The following is a 19,509-nucleotide window of genomic DNA, read 5'->3' on the forward strand; positions in this document are numbered from 1 at the left end:
CAGAAGCTACTCTAAAAATAGTAGCTTCCAAAGCTACAAGCTATTCATGATTTAAAGTAGTCAAACTACAGTTAAGCTACTCTTGTCTGAAAAGGAGTTAGCTACACTACAAACTACATATATAAAGTTACTAATTACATTAAAGCATTGAATAGGCGATATACATCAATCAGGCACAACATTATGACCACCTTCCTAATATTGTGTTGGTCCACCTTTTGCTGCCAAAACAGCCCTGACCCGTCGAGGCATGGACTCCACTAGACCCCTGAAGGTGTGCTGTGGTATCTGTGGTTAGCAGCAGATCCTTTAAGTTCTGTAAGTTGCGTGGTGGGGCTTTCATGGATTGGACTTGTTTGTTCAGCAAATCCCACAGACACTCGATTGGATTCAGATCTGTCAACAACTCATTGTTGTGCTCCTCAAACAATTTTTGCTTTGTGGCAGGGCACATTATCCTGCTGAAAGAGGCCACAGCCACCAGGGAATACCGTTTCCATGAAAGGGTGTACGTGGTCTGCAACAATGCTTAGGTTGGTGGTATGTGTGAAAGTAACATCCACATGAATGGCAGGACTCAAGGTTTCCCAGCAGAACATTGTCCAAAGCATCACACTGCCTTCACTGGCTTGCCTTCTTCCCATAGTGCATCCTGGTGCCATGTGTTCCCCAGGTAAGTGATGTACACACACCGGGCCATCCACGTGATGTAAAAGAAAATGTGATTCATCAGACCAGGCATCTTCTTCCATTGCTCCATGGTCCAGTTCTGATGCTCACGTGTCCACTGTTGGTGCTTTCGGCGGTGAACAGGGGTCAGCATGGGCACCCTGACTGGTCTGCGGCTATGCAGCCCCATGCGCAACAAACTATGTATTCTGACACCTTTCTATCAGAACCAGCATTAACTTCTTGAGCATTTTGAGCTACAGTAGCTCGTCTGTTGGATCGGACCACACAGGTCAGCCTTCACTCCCCACATGCATCAATGTGCCTTGTCTACCCATAACCCTGTTGCTGGTTCACCACTGTTCCTTCCTTGGACCACTTTTGATAGATACTGACCACTGCAGACCAGGAACACCCCACATTACCCCATGTTACTCTCCTACCCTGCTGACTATGACAATGTATGTAGCTACACAGTGACTGTTGAAATATCGGATATATGTATGTGCCACACTGAGTGGGAGTGTATGAATGCTGATTGGTTGTCTCGCTGTGACAAATTAGCTAAACAAATGTGGTGTCTGACCAAATGTATTTCTATCACGTTGAAGCTGATGTACTGTGTAATTGGAGCTTTCAAGTGCTAATATTACAGGAAGTTAAATTAGTGTCAGGGCGAGGCCTCCATGCACGTTCCTGTCGCCCTGGGCAACAATAGCAGAGAATGCAGGAGACGGCACAGTTGGTTATGTCCGTCAGAATGCATTGACTTTTCTCTCTTTCTCCCACTCAAGAGCCCGGGGACAGAGGAGCAATGACATGGGGTGCACCTGATGTTTATTGTGCTTTCTCACAGCTGCTATTCGGCATATACTTTGCTGAAACGTTTCTTCTTCGTTTCTTCACCAGGTGTTTGAAGTCTAGGCATGATGTGACACCACATGCCTGCAACAAAAATGATAACCGCCAGGTCACAAACTATGGGACCTATCACTTCCCCTACACAGCCTGATATTTTCTTTCACTACCACGATAAGGACTGAAGCGTCATGCAGTCAACTTAAAATGTGTATTTTATATATATATATATATATATATATATATATATATATATATATATATATATATATATATATATATATATATATATATATAAAACATTTTAAGTATATATATACAGCTATGGAAAAAATTAAGAGACCACTTAACATTGATTTCTTAACTTGGAGTGGTCTCTTAATTTTTTCCATAGCTGTATATATATATATATATATATATGGTAATTAATTTAATTACTTGTATTTTTTCTAATAAAGGTTCCATATATATAGTACAATTTAAAAAATTACTCAATATTTATATATAATATAATATAATATAATATAATATAATATAATATAATATAATATAATATAATATAATATAATATAATATAATATAATATAATATAACGGTATTCAAGTCACCATGAAATCAAAATTGACAATTCTTATTTTTATGTAATATAGCAGTGTTTATTATAAACGATTTAACAATGCATTTAACAAATTTCTTTAAAATTCATGAGCTATCGTAATCTTTATTTTTTTTAAAAAACCTTCTCATTCCTCTTGCAATGACATCTTTCAATTTCTAACACTGAATAAGAAAATAAAAAAGGTACTTGTGACTTTTTATCTCACAGTTCTGACTCTTTTTCTCAGAATTGTGCGATATAATTGTGCAATTGCATGTTATAAAGTCAGAAGTGCAAGATATAAACTCGTAATAGTAAGAAAATGTATTGTGAGCTGATTTTTTATCTCAGAATTCTGAGAAAATAAGTCAGAATCGCAGGATGTAAACTCATAACTGCTAGAAAAATGTTAGAATTTAGAGATATAAACAATATAAAGCTTCCATACTTCTCTGATGATGTGTTTACTGGTATGAGGGCGGGACATCCTGTCACTCACATGAGATAATAGCAATAGCAAAAAATCTAATCAATTTTTGATGGACAAATCCCTTTTTTTTTCTCTCTCTCTCTCTCTCTCATTTGAGAAGCTGTATAACATATATATACATATGTCACAATATATGTCACCTCTTTCTGGTCATGTTTTTTTTTTTTTTTTTTTTTAAATCTCCCCATGGTAACAATTGAACTCACAGAACATCACAGAACTCCCACTGGTGTCCGTTAAAAACACCATGCACATGGATAGTATGAATCTGTAGTCTGTCTAGTATTTTATAAGTGGTGCTCAACTGTGCCTCAATGTTGTGCCTGAAAAGCAAAGCATTGTAAGCTCCTAGAGATCTGTCCTGTTACCTTAGAAACATAACCATATGCTGACACTCGGTGGGAAGTGTGAGAGAGTGCATAGGAGGCTCTCAGAACAATTATCCTTATTTAACCTGTTGTCATGTCAGTTGCCTCCCCCATTTGTATGTGTGTCCACAAATAAGTATGTGTGGTAGCATAAATAACTGTATTCACAGTGGGTGAGTATAACACAGCCTAAGAGTTTTTATGTGAGAAGAAAGAGAAAGACAGAAAAGAAAACAGTAATTGAGTCCAATTACAGTATGTGCTGCTCATTCATCAAGGAAGTAGTAAGACATACATTAGAGCTCTGGACAGAACTTCCCATTGTCAATGTGTGTCACTGTTCATGTAGTTTCTGAAGTTGTTTTTAACAGCACATATAGCTAATGGATACATATTGGAAATCATGCCCCCAGCAAAACTAAACCTCCTTTTTCAAGAAGTACTGACATAGTCAGTGGTGTTTTCAGATGGTAATACCATGGTATTTTGATATACATCATGATAATGATTGGTTAGTGTATTCATATAGCATCATATTTCCCAATCTTTTGAGAAAAAGATTGTAACCCCATAGCCCTGTGAGTGTCTCAAGTGTCCCTTTATCAATACCAAAACCTGTAATGTGAATTATACTGAATAGTGAGTAGTAGTATACTTTTAAAAGTAGTGCATTACAATATTGCGTTATTCCCTAAAAAAGTAACTAATTGCATTACTTAGTTACTTTTTATGAAAAGTAAAGTGTTATGTTACTTTTACGTTACTTTTCTAATCTGGGCTAGGCTGTATGTGTGTTTGTTTTTATAACAATAAAAAAAGTTATATTTTTGGCAAATGTAAAGGCCCTTTCACACCATCAGTGAAATTAATAAGCCTTGGGCTGAAGGAAATGCAAATTCATGCCTGTACAGTAGAGGGCGCAGCTCAAGCAAACCTTTCGGCTGTGCTGCCATTCTGGAATACAAAAGAATGGAACGTAGGAGAAGAAGTAAATGAGTAAAATCCTGCTCACATTTAGTCTAGAACTAGTCTAGAATAACCATCACGTTCACATAGTGACACAACATCTCTGCATTTACTCCTGATTTCCTTCATCATGGGGACAGGAGAGCTGTCAGTTCATAAATGGGAAAACAAAGTAACTTGCATAACTTATTTGAAAAAGTTACTCAGATATTTTGTTGTAAATTTAAAAGTTATGCGTTACTTTACTAGTCACTTGAAAAAGTAATCTGATTACATAACTTGCATTACTTGTAATGCGTGACCCCCAACCCTGGTGAGTAACATAGTGAGTTTGTTTTTCACTTGTAGTATGTGTAAGAACAATGAATTTTTGATGCAGTTGCCCTTTTATAGCTGCTATTCAAACCACATATGCAGCTGAACTATGATGCTAAGAAGTATCCTGTATTCTAGGACACTTGATATCACAAAGCAGGATGTCAGTGATGTGTGTGTAATTGAGCAGATGAGTAGGAGAAATGGAGCACACAGCTCGCTACTGATATCAATGGCAGCGTTTGTGAGTGTTCACAGTGGGTTTTGTAAAGGCCAAGGGTTAATGTGTTGTTTTCCTGTATCCTCCGATGCTGTTTTTCACCCTTTCACACTGAGCTGACAGAGGCCAGAAATAGCATCAGCCTCCATTCTTCACAGTTAGCAGCTGATAACAAACATAATCATCAAGTTATTTTTCTTCTTTCTCTCACAGAAATTGTCATTTAGTGCAGATCCCATCTATGGAGACAGATTAATTCTTTTGACAATGAAATGAATCTGCAAGTCAATAAGGACAGCAGACTGATTGTATTTGAGAACAGACTGCACATAAATATTGAAATCTCAGTGGGAGCCAATTTGGGGTCACTGCACTGACTTGAAAATGGGCTCACATATTGTGAAAGTTTGTCTCACTAACATACTGGGGTTGAACAGCATTCAGTAATGAATTGGCAATGTCATTAAATTCCAAATGCAGATGGACCTTATGGCCTCATAGAACAACAGACAAAGAGACAGAGAGACAGACTGACTGACTGACTGAATGGTTGGTTGGTTGATTGATTGATAAAATGATAGATAGATAAAATGATAGATAGATAGATAGATAGATAGATAGATAGATAGATAGATAGATAGAAGATAGATAGAAGATAGATAGATAGATAGATAGATAGATAGATAGATAGATAGATAGATAGATAGATAGATAGATAGATAGATAGATAGATAGATAGATAGATAGATAGATAGATAGATAGACAGAACTTGCCTGCAGATAGTGGAGTGATCGTTCCTTCATTTTGGGATCGAGGGGAACCAATGCTTTGTCATATCCTCCTCCACCCCTTCCTGCTCCTCCTCCACCTCCACCTCCACGGGAAGTTGGATAGACCTCTCTAGCCTGACTGACCGTCATAGCTGACCATGTGCTCCTCTTCAGAGAATGTCCGCTGTCCCCTGCCATTGCTATGTTGGTGCAAGCCAGGCACTCTCCTGGAGGTGGACCCTTAGCTTTCCTCAAGGTAAGCTCCTGGATGGCAGCATCCAGAGTCTCGTGTCCAGTGGGATACCCCCGGCCACCCCTGCCCGCCCCCACCAGAAAGCTGCTGTCACTGTCCAGGTTGTCATCGGAGCTCCACCAGCCAGCCGTTTTGCTGCGGTGGCGGGAGCTTCGAGACTCATGGCGGGAGTCTCCACTCTTGCTTCGTTCTCGGCTCTTGTTGCGGCGGGCAGAGCGAGACTGGTGTGTTCCCGAATAATGATGTCCGCCACCCTCCTCGCCACCGCTGCGGTGCCCCCTATCCCTGTCCCGATACTCTCCCCCACGGGTCCCGTTAAACTCTCGTTTAGAGGGCGTCTCCAGAGAATGAGACTTGGCGAAGAGACGCTGAACCGAGTTCACCAGATGCCGTATGCGACTCGGACTCTCGCTGCGTTGCTCCCCGCTGGCTGTGCGTTGGTACTGCAGGGTGTGGAAGCCATCGGGGTGGAAGGGCACCTGTTTCTCGAACTGATCCAGAAGGTTGGGCGGGATACGGTGCATCTTTCCCCCGTGGCCATGCCCTGCCGAGGATAAACACTCTTCACACGAGGAGTCGTAGGGCTGCGGCTGACTGGGGTGTGAGCGAGGGAAGGTGCCTCCACCAGATGGAACCATGGCCAGGTGTTCAGGGGGCCCACCAGGTGGATAGTAGGGGTGGTCATTGTGCCCCTGGTAGTGGTCAGGGTGGTGCATGTAGTCCCGTGCAGTGTCACAGTCCTCAGGCATGCAGTAGCAAGGCCCAGAGGAGTGCTGCGACAGACTTCGACTCACCTGGTAGCCCTTCATGGCCGGGGCATGGTGGGCCGCCCGGGCCGAGAGGGGGCGCTGTGGGCGCGACAGGGCTGCGCCGGAGTCAACTATAGACAAAGACAGAAAGAAAAGGAAACATTTTGATGAGATAAATGAATACTTTTGCATATAGTATATTAAATATTAGCATTATTCTCAAAATATGGTTACCAACATGTTATTTGACTTTTCAGACATAAAAAAGATTTCAAATGAAGTGGAGAAACTCCATATAAAAGGCATTATCTTAAAACTTAAACCATTTTACCTTATTTAATATAATGATATGACTCTATATTATTTTTTACTTTTTTTAAATTAAATTAAATTAAAACCATTTTACCTTATTTAATATAATGATATGACTATATTATTTTGTACTTTTTAAAATAAAATAAAATAAAATAAAATAAAATAAAATAAAATAAAATAAAATAAAATAAAATAAAATAAAATAAAATAAAATAAAATAAAATAAAATAAAATAAAATAAAATAAAATAAAATAAAATAAAATAGTCATGTACCTGAAAAAGCCCTTGTCCCATTTATCTGGTACACAATTTTAATGGCATTTAAAATTATTAATTTATTTGTTTATTAATCATTTAGATTTTCTGAGTTTAGCATTAATGCAAAACAGGAAAACAATATTTAATACAATATATAAAATAATGTGACAATACAAAATAATATTAACAAAATAATATAAACTAAAATAAATAAATTATATTATAATTGATAAAAAATGTATTTTGATGAATTTGGAAAAAGCATATATATGCTTCAGGTCATTCTCTTTAGCTGAACAATATATTAATTACCCTTCAATTTCAATTATTTTTATTTTGTTCATTTTCAGCAGGTTATTGGTATTATATTGTTTAATGTTTGTATAAAAGTTTGATGTTTGAGTAAAAAAGATTAAATGCTACTCTTTATTGGTTTTAATCTAATCAGCATTATATGTTTTGAGATTATATTGAAACCATCTAAAAAAAAAATAAATAAATAAAAAATCTTATGAACAGTTGTCACAGGTGTTCCAATCCTTTCTTCATTTGAGAATTAAAAAATATAAAGAGTAACGCTGTCATTTATGATTGGTATAACGTCAAAACGTTAATAAATATTAACTATGAGTTTTTATGGGAGACAAATAAACTACTTTTAAAAATCCAAGCTTGGAAAATCAACACATTTTGAGAACAACCTACCAAGAAATGGTTAATGTTGTAACAAATGATATCATTTTCCTTTTCAGGGATGTGCTGTTTTGTATTCCAATAACAATTACAACCAGGCAGCTGACAATGCAGAACAAGCACACTCCGATCCGTCTAGCGTAGCAGCGCTGCCATTGACCCTGAACACACATGAGTGAGGGTAGGCAAACGCTCTGCAAAAATGACTCTTTATTTTCATTTGATTCCCTCTAGCTTCTTTGTTGGATTGAGTCATTGTGCCACTATCTCTCAAAATCTGTTCATTTGGCAGAGCAGGCCATGCATCTCTGCTAATTCAACCTTTAATAGTTCATGTTCATTACTGATAAATCTGCTTATTATTTTACAATACAATCTGTGCCCATTTAGTGATCTCAAAGATAAAATGGGCAAAAAGCCTGAAAGGAAGAAGAGTGAAATGGAAATGGCTTGTGCTTGTCAGGTGGTTGCCATTCATATGGTCTTTGAAGCAGGTGGCGTTTCCAAACGCGAGCTATTGCTGACAGATGTTGAGGTGATCATTAGATGGAGATTAGCCTGTTACTTTTAATGAGATAAATTTGCACATCTAGCTTGATCCTTTGTGTCATGATCTCTGAGCTGAAAATAGCAGAACAGTGCTTACTCTTCTTGTTAAATATCGAATGCTGTACACTGGCGTGAGAGGTCATTATTTTCCCCTGAGAATGTCGAATAAAATGTGTACTTTAGAGACATGCTTTGTGATTTCAATCCCAACACGTCTTTGTTTTTCTCACACGACCTTTGTAAAAACTAGAGTAAATTACCTACTTGATCATTTCATGGGTTCCTTTAAGAAATGTTTGTGATTGTGGTATTGTATTTTTCACATTGTTTCTACTCATTTATTTTGGCCTTCAGTGAATGCCATAACTAAAGCTAAAATGCTCCATTATGTGTCAATGAAAACTAAAGTAAAAATTCTATTCAGTTTAATTCAATTTAATAAAAAACATAACTGGGAAAACAAACACAAAAATAATGAATAATTTTTATATATTCTATTGTATAATTTTATAAGTTTTTATCTTTACAACCTGCATTAAACATTAAAATGCCATTACATTAACGTTATAGATTATAGATAGTACTGAGAATGTTTTGTTTTTAAACATTTTTAAATAATATTTTTCACAACTTTGGCCATCCTAAAACACTAAAATTCAAAGTTTTATACTATAATAAGCCTGATTTAGACATATTTGCCACCTTACTAAGTTGATTGTTCAAGAATTACAGTAGAAGTCATGTAACAAGAATATTTGTACATATACTTCATGATGGATAATGCTATAAATATATCACATATAAGTCTTGTTGATTTCAAAGGGTTTCTGAAGCAGGTGTGTGTGTGTGGTCCCGGTAAACCCTACGTAATGAGGACAAAATGTCCCCACAGAGATGGCAATTTCTGAAATCCTTGTCCTTGTGGTGACATTTTTTGTTCCCCATGAGGAAAACAGCTTATAAATCATACTAAGTGTTTTATTTGGGGGGAAATGTAAAACTGCAGAAAGTTTTCTGTGATGGGTAGGTTTAGGGTTAGAGGATAGAATATACAGTTAGTACAGTATAAAAATCATTATGTCTATGGAAAGTCCCCATGAAACATGGAAACATGGTGTGTGCGTGTGTGTGCGTGTGTGTGTGAAGACTGAAAGAACAAACGTTCACAATGTACATCAAGTTGCATGGTGCTGTCACATCTCACAGCATGAATAACACAGAGTCTGGTGTTCCCCGTAATTTAGTAGAGGCTTCTGTCAATCAATGTCACTCAGCACCACTTCAGGTGCCAGCTGGTCTCCGTTTGCCTCCCGTGGCATCATCACACCTTCTCCTCCCTGAACCCGAGATGAAAATGGAGATGAAAACAAAAGTGGGCATGAAACCCATCCTATCATTGCCATTCTCCCTCTCCTCACCAGCTCAGAGTCTCTCTAGACACACTCTCTCTCTTGCTTCTGACCTACTTCTTTCACTCGTTTATGAGGCTGCCTGTCTGTCTGTTTCATCGCCAGCTGCTTGAAAGCCAGTATAAGTCTCTTTATTTGTTTCTCTGTCTATCTTTATGTGTCTCTCTGTCTCGCTATTTAGGCTTACAGCCTTATGGTACAGTCTTGCCAATATACAAGCAAAGGCCAGCCATATGGAGCAATCAAAAAGCTTTCCATTCACATATAAACACAAACAAACACCCTTTAACAGCCACATGTCCCACCATTACAGGCCAGTGTACTAGAACTAATTTAGCTTTAAAGGCTTAAAGGCCCACTGAAGTGCCTTGGAACATCCAGCATTATTCAGCGTGTTGACGTAATTTCAACTGAAACAGGAAGACGGGGTGGGACATATCGAACAGCCCCTACTCTTTTTTAAAAGAGCCAACAGCGTTTCGTTTATATCACAGTTTGGCCAGAACAGTTAAGCTCGGTAAAGCTTCAGTTTCCTATGAATTTCTAACCGTTTCTCCTCCTAATATCCTCCATATCACATTAAAATATAACATTCTGTGCAGAATTCAAATGGGTCCGATACCTTTTGTGGTGCACCGACTCGTGCATATGATCCGCCTTGTGCTGACGTGTCTCTGGACCAGAGCAGACTTGCGCATGACACTTACGCAAAATCAGACATCATTCGCCTCAATGGAACGCATATTTACACTCTAAAAAAGCAATTGGGTTGTTTTAACCCAGTGGTAGGGTTAAATGTTTGCCAAACCTGCTGGGTAGTTTTGTTTAACTCAACTATTGTTTAAAAATTACTGTATTGCTTAATTAAAATTAACCCAAAGTATGTTGGAAAGGAACATTTATTAATGTTCAATGAATATTTATTAAACAATAAACATTTATTAAATTGCTTATTAATAAATGTATATTAATAAACTATTAAACTATTACATTTATATTAATAAAATATTAAAGCTTATCAATAAACATTCACCTTTTGTCTATTATTGTTGTCTCTAATTGCATCTGGTTTTTAATTTCCCAACTATTTTGGGTTCATTTTAAGCTAGCCATATAGCAATTTTTAAACAATAGTTGGTTTAAATAAAACTACTCAGCAGGTTGGGCAAACATTTAACCCAACCGCTGGGTTAAAACAACCCAATTCATTTTCAACCCAACTTGGGTTGTTTTTAACCCAGCATTTTTTAGAGTGTACACTGTCTTAACTGTTCCCTATCCCCTATAATAGTGCACTATGTGCCATTCAACATGTAGAGAATAGTACATTTGTGAACAAGTGACCGAGTTTAGCCGCAGTTTCAGCATCTATTTATACACTCTAAAAAATGCTGGGTTAAAAACAACCCAAGTTGGGTTGAAAATGGACAAACCCAGCAATTGGGTTGTTTTTTCACCCAGCGGTTGGGTTAAATGTTTGCCCAACCTGCTGGGTAGTTTTATTTAAACCAACTATTGTTTAAAAATTGCTATATGGCTAGCTTAAAATGAACCCAAAATAGTTGGGAAATTAAAAACCAGATGCAATTAGAGACAACAATAATAGACAAAAGGTGAATGTTTATTAATAAGCTTTAATATTTTATTAATATAAATTTAATAGTTTAATAGTTTATTAATATACATTTATTAATAAGCAATTTAATAAATGTTTATTATTTAATAATTATTCATTGAACATTAATAAATGTTCATTTCCAACATACTTTGGGTTAATTTTAATTAAGCAATACAGTCATTTTTAAACAATAGTTGAGTTAAATAAAATTACCCAGCAGGTTGAGCAAACATTTAACCCTACCGCTGGGTTAAAACAACCCAATTGCTGGGTTTGTTTTTAACCCAGCATTTTTTTAGAGTGTAATGTAGGGGTTGGGACGCTTTAGATTCTAGAGAGCATTTGATTGGACAGTAGATTTGATGAGTCCAATGTGATGTCATGAAAATCTGTGATCCATTTTAGCCAAAGTGAGAGACTGTAATGCTTATATCTCGTAAATGCAAATTTTGTCATTGTTTTGGAACACACCAGATTATTCATCATTACTTTAAGGCTAAAATATTCATACTAAAAGCTAAAAACTTAAAGGCTGAAAGAATTTTCATCGCCCATTACTAGAGATTTTTCAGTAACCCTATATATTTTAAAGTGTTCTTGTTACACGTTAAATGTAGTTACTATAGTAATAAATATATAAACTATGCATAATTACATGCAGCTAACCCAAAACCTAACATAATCCTATCCCTTTAGTCCATGTAGTTTAATATTACTCAGAACTTAAATGTTGTTAGGGGATGTGAGTTTGAGTTTTGTTTTTTATGGACTTTTAGTTGGTGTGTTCCTGTTTTCCTGTATTTAGTGCCTGTTTCCATTGTTCCCTTTTTCCTGCCACTAGTTTGTTTCCATGGTTTCTAATTGATTGTTTGTGTCACGTTCCTGTTCATTCCAGACTCCATTTCCCATAATCCTCCTTTCCAGGCACATGCACACTCCACACCAATCACCTGTTGCCACATACAGCTTAGCACTTCTCTGGACTATTTAAGACTCCCTCACTCACTACCTCATTGCGAGGTCTTGTTTACCCAGTGTAGCAATTCTGAGCGTTCGTATCCAGTCTGCCAGTCTGTTATTGATCCTGCCTGTTTCCGGTTTATGATTCTCTGCCTTCTGCCTTTGGACTGTTTATTGTTATCTGGACTGTGAACGATATCTGCCTGCCCTTATCTACTGCCTGTATCCTGACCACGATTCTGCCTAGCCCTTGCTGTTCCTGTTGCCCCTGCTTTGACCCTGCCTGTACGACCACGCTTACTTTAAATAAAGCTTGCAAATGGATCCCTGCCTGAGCCCCGACGCGTTACAGTTTGATTATGTTTACCTTCATCCAGTTTCTTTTGTTTGTTTATAGTGGGGTGAATTCAGGTTGATTGGGACACTTTTTGCCATTGAAATGACTGGGAAAAGTGTCCCAATCGTCCCGAATTCACCCTATTTATACACCTTGTGTTTCAGTTGCTCTTGGTCAGTTCTTGTCTAAAATATGTGGCTGTTCCATTCTTCGTGTTTTTGTTCCATGATATGCTCACTTAAAATTAATCTTTAAAAACCATAATTTAACACTGTTAAATGTAATCTTTAGCAAATCTCAAAATTAATATCCATTTTTTATACTGTACATCATAATGTTTTGATGACTAAATTTTAGTTTTTAGTATCTTACTTTTTTCATTTATTTATTCAAAATAATAGAGTTGTATTATCAGCTATTTATTGGTTATCGGCAATAACTTAACAACAATTAAAATAACTATTGGCTAATTAGTATTGGCCAAATTATAATATCGATGTTTCCCTAAAAATATATGTAAAACTTTTTGTCCATCCAAAACTAATAGGCAATATCAAAGACATAATACACACATGCACACATAAAACAGAATACGCAAATTATTAAATATCTATAAGTATCTTGTCAACTACATGTTAACTAACTCTCATTAGAGTATTAGTAGACTGTAGTAGACTGTTAGGTTAGGTGTTAGGGTTTGTGTTAGTAGAATAAGTTGACATGTAGTTGTAAAGTTACTTATAGTCTGTTGGTGGAGCATCAAAATAAAGTGTTAGCAGATATTAAGCTGACAGTCTACTAATACTCTAATGAGAGTTAGTTGGCATGTAGTTGTGAAGTTACTTATAGAATATCTAAAGTGAACCATTTAAATAAAGTGTCTCACATAAAATTTTTAATATCTTTCACAAACTCTAATTACAATTTCCACCATCCCTTACCATTTTCGAGCACAATATGCATCAGGTGCTCATCTGAGGCTAAAGCTTAAAGACTTATATGAAAGCAGGAATAACTGAAAATATAAAATCTTTAGTTTTGTGTCGTCCAGTGGGCAAATATTAGTCTATTATTACTCATGTGGTCAGTTGTAGCATTAATTTATGGGTTCTGCCAGGCCAGAAATAAAGGACTGATTTTGCTGTCTGGCTTGAGTATTAAGCAACCAGAGAGCAATCCTACTAAGCCAAAATACAGTTACGGGTCAATAATGATGAGAATAATAACAATAATATCAGGCGACAGCACATTGGTACAGGTCTTTAATACAAATACGTGTGGAGATTCCAAACTCTGCCATCTGTGTTGGTGAATGTCATTTAAATTGAACTCTTTCAATGCGGAGACAATGCTAGTTATGTGAGACTTCCACACAGCTAGCTAAGAATGCATACACTGTCCTCTAATAGCTCTGGCCATTGTGTCTTTTTTTCTGCCGGCGACTATTGCTCCATCAAGCACGTTGATACAAAAGAGCAGATACGTCCTTTTCCAGAATGTTATCTTATTCTCACATAACCTTATGCACATCTGCTCCCAGCAATGGCAGCATTCATCGCTAGGAGCATGTAGAGATCTCTCTCGTTAAATATTTAGAATTGTTCAACAGGGCTTCGTTAATTTTCTGTAATTGGACTCGGAGGTTGTCATTACGGATGTGAGAACATTGCAGAGCAGATAGGAGAAAATTGGATTTACTTTAGGCCTGTAAAACAGCAGAGGAGAGAAGAAAATGAGAGGGAAACATTGCAATGGTCATTTTTTTTGCCCTGGAGATTTTATTCATTTTATTTTTTTAAACAGCAAAAGCATCCTTAAACCCCAGTGCCATATAAATAAATATTGATTAAATATTGAAAAACAATGATTTTTTGCATGGAAATATTGCAGTTGTCAACTACTGTTGTTTTTATTGTGCTTTATAAATAATTTTTGATTTAATTTTGATATGCTTTTCACAAGCACAATTGGATGAATTATTGAATTTATGGATGAAGGGATACGCATCTTTTCAGTCTGATGGAAATTATGATGCATTACACTGTATACGTTGACGATGTGAGAAATTATCATAAGACATCAATTCAATCGGTGATTAGTTACAGTGAAATGTTACTTCAGCCCTTGGGTTTAATAAATAAATGCATGGCTGCATTTCATGGCTCTCTCCTTTAGAAATGCATGTATATTCCCTTCCTGTTATAGTTGTATAAGGACTGCAAGCTTTTACATACATTTTGAATGAGATTTTTTTTTCAGAACATGCTTTTGTAACCCAGTTCTAGTCAAAGATAGTCGGTCTTTACAGAGCAAGCTAATGAAAAATGCAAAGAAGCACCACAAAGATAGAAAGGGAATGACGAGGGATGGCGGATGATGAATATATTCTGGCCGACATTCCAGTTGCCTTTGCCATGCAATGGTATTAGTGTGTGCTGATTTCCAAGTTCAGACTGCAGTTATGCTGCAGTAATTGACGAGCAAGTGTTATTTAGGGTGGAAACATTGCAGTGTTTTGAGAACAATTTATGCTAAAAGGGATACTTAACCTTCAAATTAAAATCATCATCATTTACTCACCCTAGTGTTGTTCTAAACCGGTATTACTTTTTTATGTAGAACATAAAAGGTGAAATGTACTGACCACTGTTTTCTATTTAATGACAATGAATGAGGATCTGGGTTGGCATCTGACGAGCTCCATGATTATAAAAAAACACCATAAAATAACTTTATATTAATTCATTTTATTTAATTTTTAGTCATTTATTTTCATTTTAAGTAATTTTAAGAAATTACTTTCTATGTTAATTTCTTTCTACTTTTGTGTTTTCTAAATATATGCAGCATGTGGTAACATTGAATTTTATTCAAGATTTTATTCAGAAATATTATTTAAACAGGACTTATTACTGTTGTGAATGGAGACTCAGGCAGGGGATCCAAGTGCAGCGTTTTATTAAATGTAAGCGTGGTCGTACAGGCAGGGTCAATCAGGAGCAAGCAGGTACAGCAGAGGGTAGACAGAATCGCAATCCAGGTACAGGCAGAGGTCGGGACTGGCAGATATCACTCACAGGTCGGTATACAAAGCAGGGGTCAGGACAGGCAGCAACGGGTCAATAAACAGGGAACAAGCAGGACCGGTAACAGCAAAACAGGCAGACAGAAAACACAGGGGAATGCTCGGAATTGCAACAACAGTTAACAATACTTCGCAGTGAGGTGGTGTGTGTGGAAGTCCTTTATAGTCCTGGTAATGATCTGCAGCTGGGTGAAGTGATTAGTGTGGAGTGTGCATGACTGTATGTGGCAACAGGTGATTGGTGGAGTGAGTGCATGTGATTGACAGGGAGGATTATGGGAAATGGAGTCTGGAGTGAACAGGAACAGACTGTGATCGTGACATAACGCCCCTCCCGGAAGGCGCGTCCTCGCGGCGTAAAAGGAACAGCTAGGGAGGGGGGGTGGGTGCATTGGAGATGTAGGCAGATGGAACAGGGTCTCCAATGCAGCCCCAGGAATTCAGGCAGCCACGGTGGGTCAGGTGCCACGGGTAGCCATGGCGGGTCAGGAGTGTCAGGAAGCCATGGCGGGTCAGGTGGTTCGGGCAACCACAGCAGGTCAGGTGGCTCAGGCAGCCACGGCAGGTCAGGTGGGTCAGGAAGCCACGGCAGGTCAGGTGGCTCGGGCAACCACGATGGGTCAGGTGGCTCAGGCAGCCACGGCAGGTCAGGTGGTTCGGGCAGCCACGGCAGGTCAGGTGGCTTGGTCAGCCACGGCAGGTCAGAGTCTGTAAATGACCACGATGGGTCAGAGTCCATAAATGGCCATAACAGTTCGAAGGCCGATGACGGCAGTGACGAGGCAGGGTCCCCACCCACAAGCTCCCCACCCCTAGGTATACTGCCCCCCCCCCAAAAAGTTCTTGGGGAAATCAACAGAGTACGTAGCGGGTTGATGGGCAAGGAGCTTGGATGACGGTGGCAGAGCAAAGTGGTCGGGTGGCGCCGGCAGAGCGAGGAGCTCGGGTGGCGCCGGCAGGGCGAGGAGCTCGGGTGGCGCCGGCAGGGCGAGGAGCTCGGGTGGCGCCGGCAGGGCGAGGAGCTCGGGTGGCGCCGGCAGGGCGAGGAGCTCGGGTGGCGCCGGCAGGGCAAGAAGCACGGGTGGCGCCGGCAGGGCAAGAAGCACAGGTGGCGCCGGCAGGGCAAGGCACTTGGGCGGAGCAGGAGAGACCTCTGGAATGGTCTCCAGGCCCACAGAGGCCTCTTGAAGGGCGTTTGTGTCTTGAGGACAGGAGGACGCCTTCTTCCTCCTCCTCCTCCTCTTCTGAGGGTGAGGCGACGGTTCACTGGTTGGATCGGGTTCTGGAGCGGACTCAGTGGCTGGAACGCCCCCTGCATCCTTTCGTACCGCAGGGGCGGCCATCTTGCCCGTGGGCACTGGCAAAGCAGCCCTTTTGTCCATCGCGTCCAGGGCGCCTGAGTCCATAGCGACCGGCGAACTTGAGAGCGTTGCGACCGGCGAACTTCAGAGCGTTGCAACCGGCGAACTTCAGAGCGTTGCAACCGGCGAACTTGTGAGCGTTGCAACCGGCGAACTTGAGAGCGTTGCAACCGGCGAACTTGAGAGCGTTGCAACCGGCGAACTTGAGAGCGTTTCAACCGGCGAACTTGAGAGCGTTGCAACCGGCGAACTTGAGAGCGTTGCAACCGGCGAACTTGCGTGCGAGGCGGCCGGCTGGCTTGAGTGCGAGGCGGCCGGCGGGCTTGAGTGCGAGGCGGCCACCGGGCTTGAGTGCGAAGCGGCCACCGGGCTTGAGAGCGAAGCGGCCGGCTGATTTGAGTGCGAAGCGGTCGGCTGGCTTGAGAGCGAAGCGGCTGGCTGAGGCTTCGGAATGCCAGCTGCTCGAGCTGAAGTCAGTGGAGGATCAACCACACTAGAACGTAGTCCTCTGTGCCCTTGGACAGATCCAGAGACGTGACGTGGCTCTGGGCGATCAGCGGAGGCGTGACTTGACTCTGGAAGATCTGGGAGGAAGTGAGTTGTTGTTGCGGCTGCCATTTTGTGCGTGTTCTCGGGCGTGGCTGCTATTACGGGATTCACCGTGGTGTTGGAATCCTCCGCGACACCCACGGTAAAACGTGAACCAACTGTTAACAGGGCAAAGTCCAGAAATTCACCGAACGATTCTCGGGGACCGTTGGTGATTAAATTGTTCTTTAGTGGTTCGTTTAACCCATAACAAAAAAAGTCAATGAGGGCACAGTCCGGCAGATCAGACAAATGAGCGATATCTAAAAAGTTCTGAATGTGCACCTCAAGGGTACGGGTACCTTGGCGAAGGCTGACCAATCGCACCGCTGGGTCCATGTTGAGACTGGACACGCTCGGAAAAGCTGCTGGATCCGGGTTTGGCGAAGTATTCTGTTGTGAATGGAGACTCAGGCAGGGGATCCAAGTGCAGCGTTTTATTAAATGTAAGCGTGGTCGTACAGGCAGGGTCAATCAGGAGCAAGCAGGTACAGCAGAGGGTAGACAGAATCGCAATCCAGGTACAGGCAGAGGTCGGGACTGGCAGATATCACTCACAGGTCGGTATACAAAGCAGGGGTCAGGACAGGCAGCAACGGGTCAATAAACAGGGAACAAGCAGGACCGGTAACAGCAAAACAGGCAGACAGAAAACACAGGGGAATGCTCGGAATTGCAACAACAGTTAACAATACTTCGCAGTGAGGTGGTGTGTGTGGAAGTCCTTTATAGTCCTGGTAATGATCTGCAGCTGGGTGAAGTGATTAGTGTGGAGTGTGCATGACTGTATGTGGCAACAGGTGATTGGTGGAGTGAGTGCATGTGATTGACAGGGAGGATTATGGGAAATGGAGTCCGGAGTGAACAGGAACAGACTGTGATCGTGACAATTACACACTTTTATAAAGTCTTGATTTTGTTTTTGGGATCTACAAGAATAGTATAAGAATAGCCCACAACATTTTTTCGGTCTGGACTCGATCCATTGTGGAGTAATTATGCTCAGCTCCCAGAAGGCCGAGCCAATCAAATTGCCAGGGCGGGCTTTAATCGATGATGGACAGGCTATCTGCGGTTACGTAACCACCCACGTCATCAAAGAGCGCTTGCTGGGTTGAATTGGTTTTCACCAACAATGACTGCAGCTGGAGAAGTAAGATGTTTAGATTCCGCTATCACGTCTGTAATAAAAGAAATCGACAGCGCATTAATTTTAAAAGACGAACAAAGATCCACAATCAAGGCATTTGTCGATGGGAAAGATGTGTTTGCCATCCTTCCAACGGGATTCGGCAAAAGTTTAAGTACAAGTTCAACATACGTCACTTACTGCATTGCTCTGATTGGTTGTAGGTCTATCCAATTGAGTGCAGAGTTGTTGTTTTTTACTGGTTCGGTTAAGACACGCCCCATAATTCAAGTGCAATGGAGCAGTGTCAGACTCACATTCTGCCTAGAATATGAGTATGACGAAGTCAGGCTACTAGAATAGGTTTTCATGCTTGAATGTTAAAAAAGCACATTATTTTCACATTATTGCACCATCTCTCTTCCCAGTCTGTCAGTAACACTCTGGGTTGTGTTTTCCAAAAGCGTAGTTAGCCAACTATGATCGCAAGTTCTGTTGTTATTAGCATACTGTAGTTCAACGAGTCGGTGTTTGCAGAAACCATAATTCAAACTAACATATGCAAACAGCATCACAAAGTTGTGTGGTTGGAATGACAGCTTTCAACCTAGAAGCATAGTTTCTTGTTTTGTATGACATGTGGATTTCATTTACATCGTTTATTTTGTAAAGAGATTTAATGAGCCATTTTTGAAGAGTGTGCATATGTGTACGTGCTCTAGTATGTAAGAATAAGCTTATGGTTAAATCTGGAAATAAAGCAAAATAACTAAGAAAAAGGAGAATTAGTCCTCAGATGCCATGTCTGTAATTTTAGCAAAAAATATGGCATTAATTCAATCTCAAATGAATGAATGAATGAATGAATGACATCATTAACCAACGTGGTTGAACAACAAATTTGCAACAGATTTCGGGAAAAATTGTAGCTAGTTGATTTCTTCAACAA

At 39.9% G+C, this 19,509-nt stretch overlaps 1 protein-coding gene across 1 annotated transcript in view; it reads right to left on the reverse strand.

Annotated features, from left to right (window-relative positions):
- dlgap3 (discs, large (Drosophila) homolog-associated protein 3) overlaps positions 1 to 19,509 on the reverse strand; it is a 94,025-nt gene that overhangs the window by 24,891 nt on the left and 49,625 nt on the right. Inside the window, exon 2 of the mRNA XM_067411704.1 lies at positions 5,259 to 6,388. Coding sequence (XP_067267805.1) covers positions 5,259 to 6,388 — 1,130 coding nt within the window. The remainder of the gene's footprint in view (positions 1 to 5,258; positions 6,389 to 19,509) is intronic.

This window comes from Chanodichthys erythropterus, chromosome 15 (assembly GCF_024489055.1).
Source record: "Chanodichthys erythropterus isolate Z2021 chromosome 15, ASM2448905v1, whole genome shotgun sequence".
NCBI classification, from domain to species: Eukaryota; Metazoa; Chordata; class Actinopteri; order Cypriniformes; family Xenocyprididae; genus Chanodichthys; species Chanodichthys erythropterus.